At 45.2% G+C, this 1,209-nt stretch overlaps 1 protein-coding gene across 1 annotated transcript in view; it reads left to right on the top strand.

The window, feature by feature from the left end:
* LOC119585156 (neuropeptide CCHamide-1 receptor-like) overlaps window positions 1-996 on the top strand; it is a gene marked incomplete at its 5' end in the record, with an annotated part of 2,770 nt that extends 1,774 nt beyond the window's left edge. The window contains 1 exon segment of the mRNA XM_037933787.1: window positions 1-996. Within this exon segment, the coding sequence (XP_037789715.1) occupies window positions 1-644 (644 nt within the window).
* Between the last annotated feature and the right edge of the window lie 213 nt (window positions 997-1,209).

Genomic DNA, 1,209 nt, shown 5'->3' with positions numbered 1-1,209 from the left:
CCCATGTCCAGGTATTCGAGGTTTCTGAGGAAAAGTCCATCGCCGTGTGTTACCCCTTCCCAGAGTACTTGCCGGAGTGGTATCCATGCGTCAACATCTTGGTCAAAGCCCTCGTGTACTACTTGCTGCCTCTCATCGTCATCGGGACTTTTTATCTGCTAATGGCGCGTCACCTGCTCTCCTCAGACGTGCCAGGGGAATCTCACGTTTTTCACAAGCAGATTCGCACAAGGAGGAAAGTCGCTAAGGTCGTTCTCTGCTTCGTCCTCATTTTCGCCGTTTGTTTTTTGCCTACGCATGTTTTCTTATTATGGTTCTACTTTGATCCACTCGCTTCCGTTAAATATAACGAATTCTGGCACTCTACAAGAATCGTCGGCTTTTGCCTCGGATTTATAAACTCCTGCATTAACCCTATCGCCCTCTACTGCATCTCCGGGACGTTCAGGAAGCAATACAACCGTTATCTCTTCTGTTGTTGCTGGACACAGCAGGGACGCCACAGAAACACCAACTCTTTGCGCTTAACACGATCGGGAATGTCGAGGTACAGGTCGTCGACCATTCGTTCTACACTACGCCCGTCCGAGACCATCACGCTGACCACCCTCCTTCAGGATCGAGTTTCCCCCTCTGCCACGTGATAGCAGAGGCAAGGCGGAGGACGCCCTAAAGAGAACCCTCACTCGGAATCCGAGATCCAGGTCACCAGTGCAGACAGTTTTCATCACAGCCGCACCTCCGTGTACTGCACCCTCGAATCGGCCAACATTACGAGCAGAAACATCAGGATGGACAATGATGTATCCATTTAAGAGATGATGGAGCTCTAGCGAGTGAGCGGATTTTGTATATCGCACAAAACAGTGTCCCCATCCTTAGGTCTCTCTTCACCTCCAAACGTATCTGTCGCGTGTTGGTGACGGCCATACAGTTGTGAGAAAAGAAAAATAATGTTCATTTTGATGAAACACTATTATATGAAGTGCTAATTTACAACTGCTATCATTTCTCCTTGCAATAGTCAATATGACTATCATGACATAAATAAGTACGTTCCTATCATTCTTGATATCACTATTAGAAATTATTAATTGATCTGACTTTCCTTCCAAATTTTATTAAAGAAAAATTCACACAATCATAAACTACCTTCATCTTCATCTTTAGACTTTGTCTGTAATAACAACCATTTTGTATTTTATGTCA

This window comes from Penaeus monodon, chromosome 19 (genome assembly GCF_015228065.2).
Source record: "Penaeus monodon isolate SGIC_2016 chromosome 19, NSTDA_Pmon_1, whole genome shotgun sequence".
NCBI classification, from domain to species: Eukaryota; Metazoa; Arthropoda; class Malacostraca; order Decapoda; family Penaeidae; genus Penaeus; species Penaeus monodon.
The sequence above is the reverse complement of the archived record's forward strand: the minus strand, read 5'-3'. Positions and strand labels throughout refer to the sequence as shown.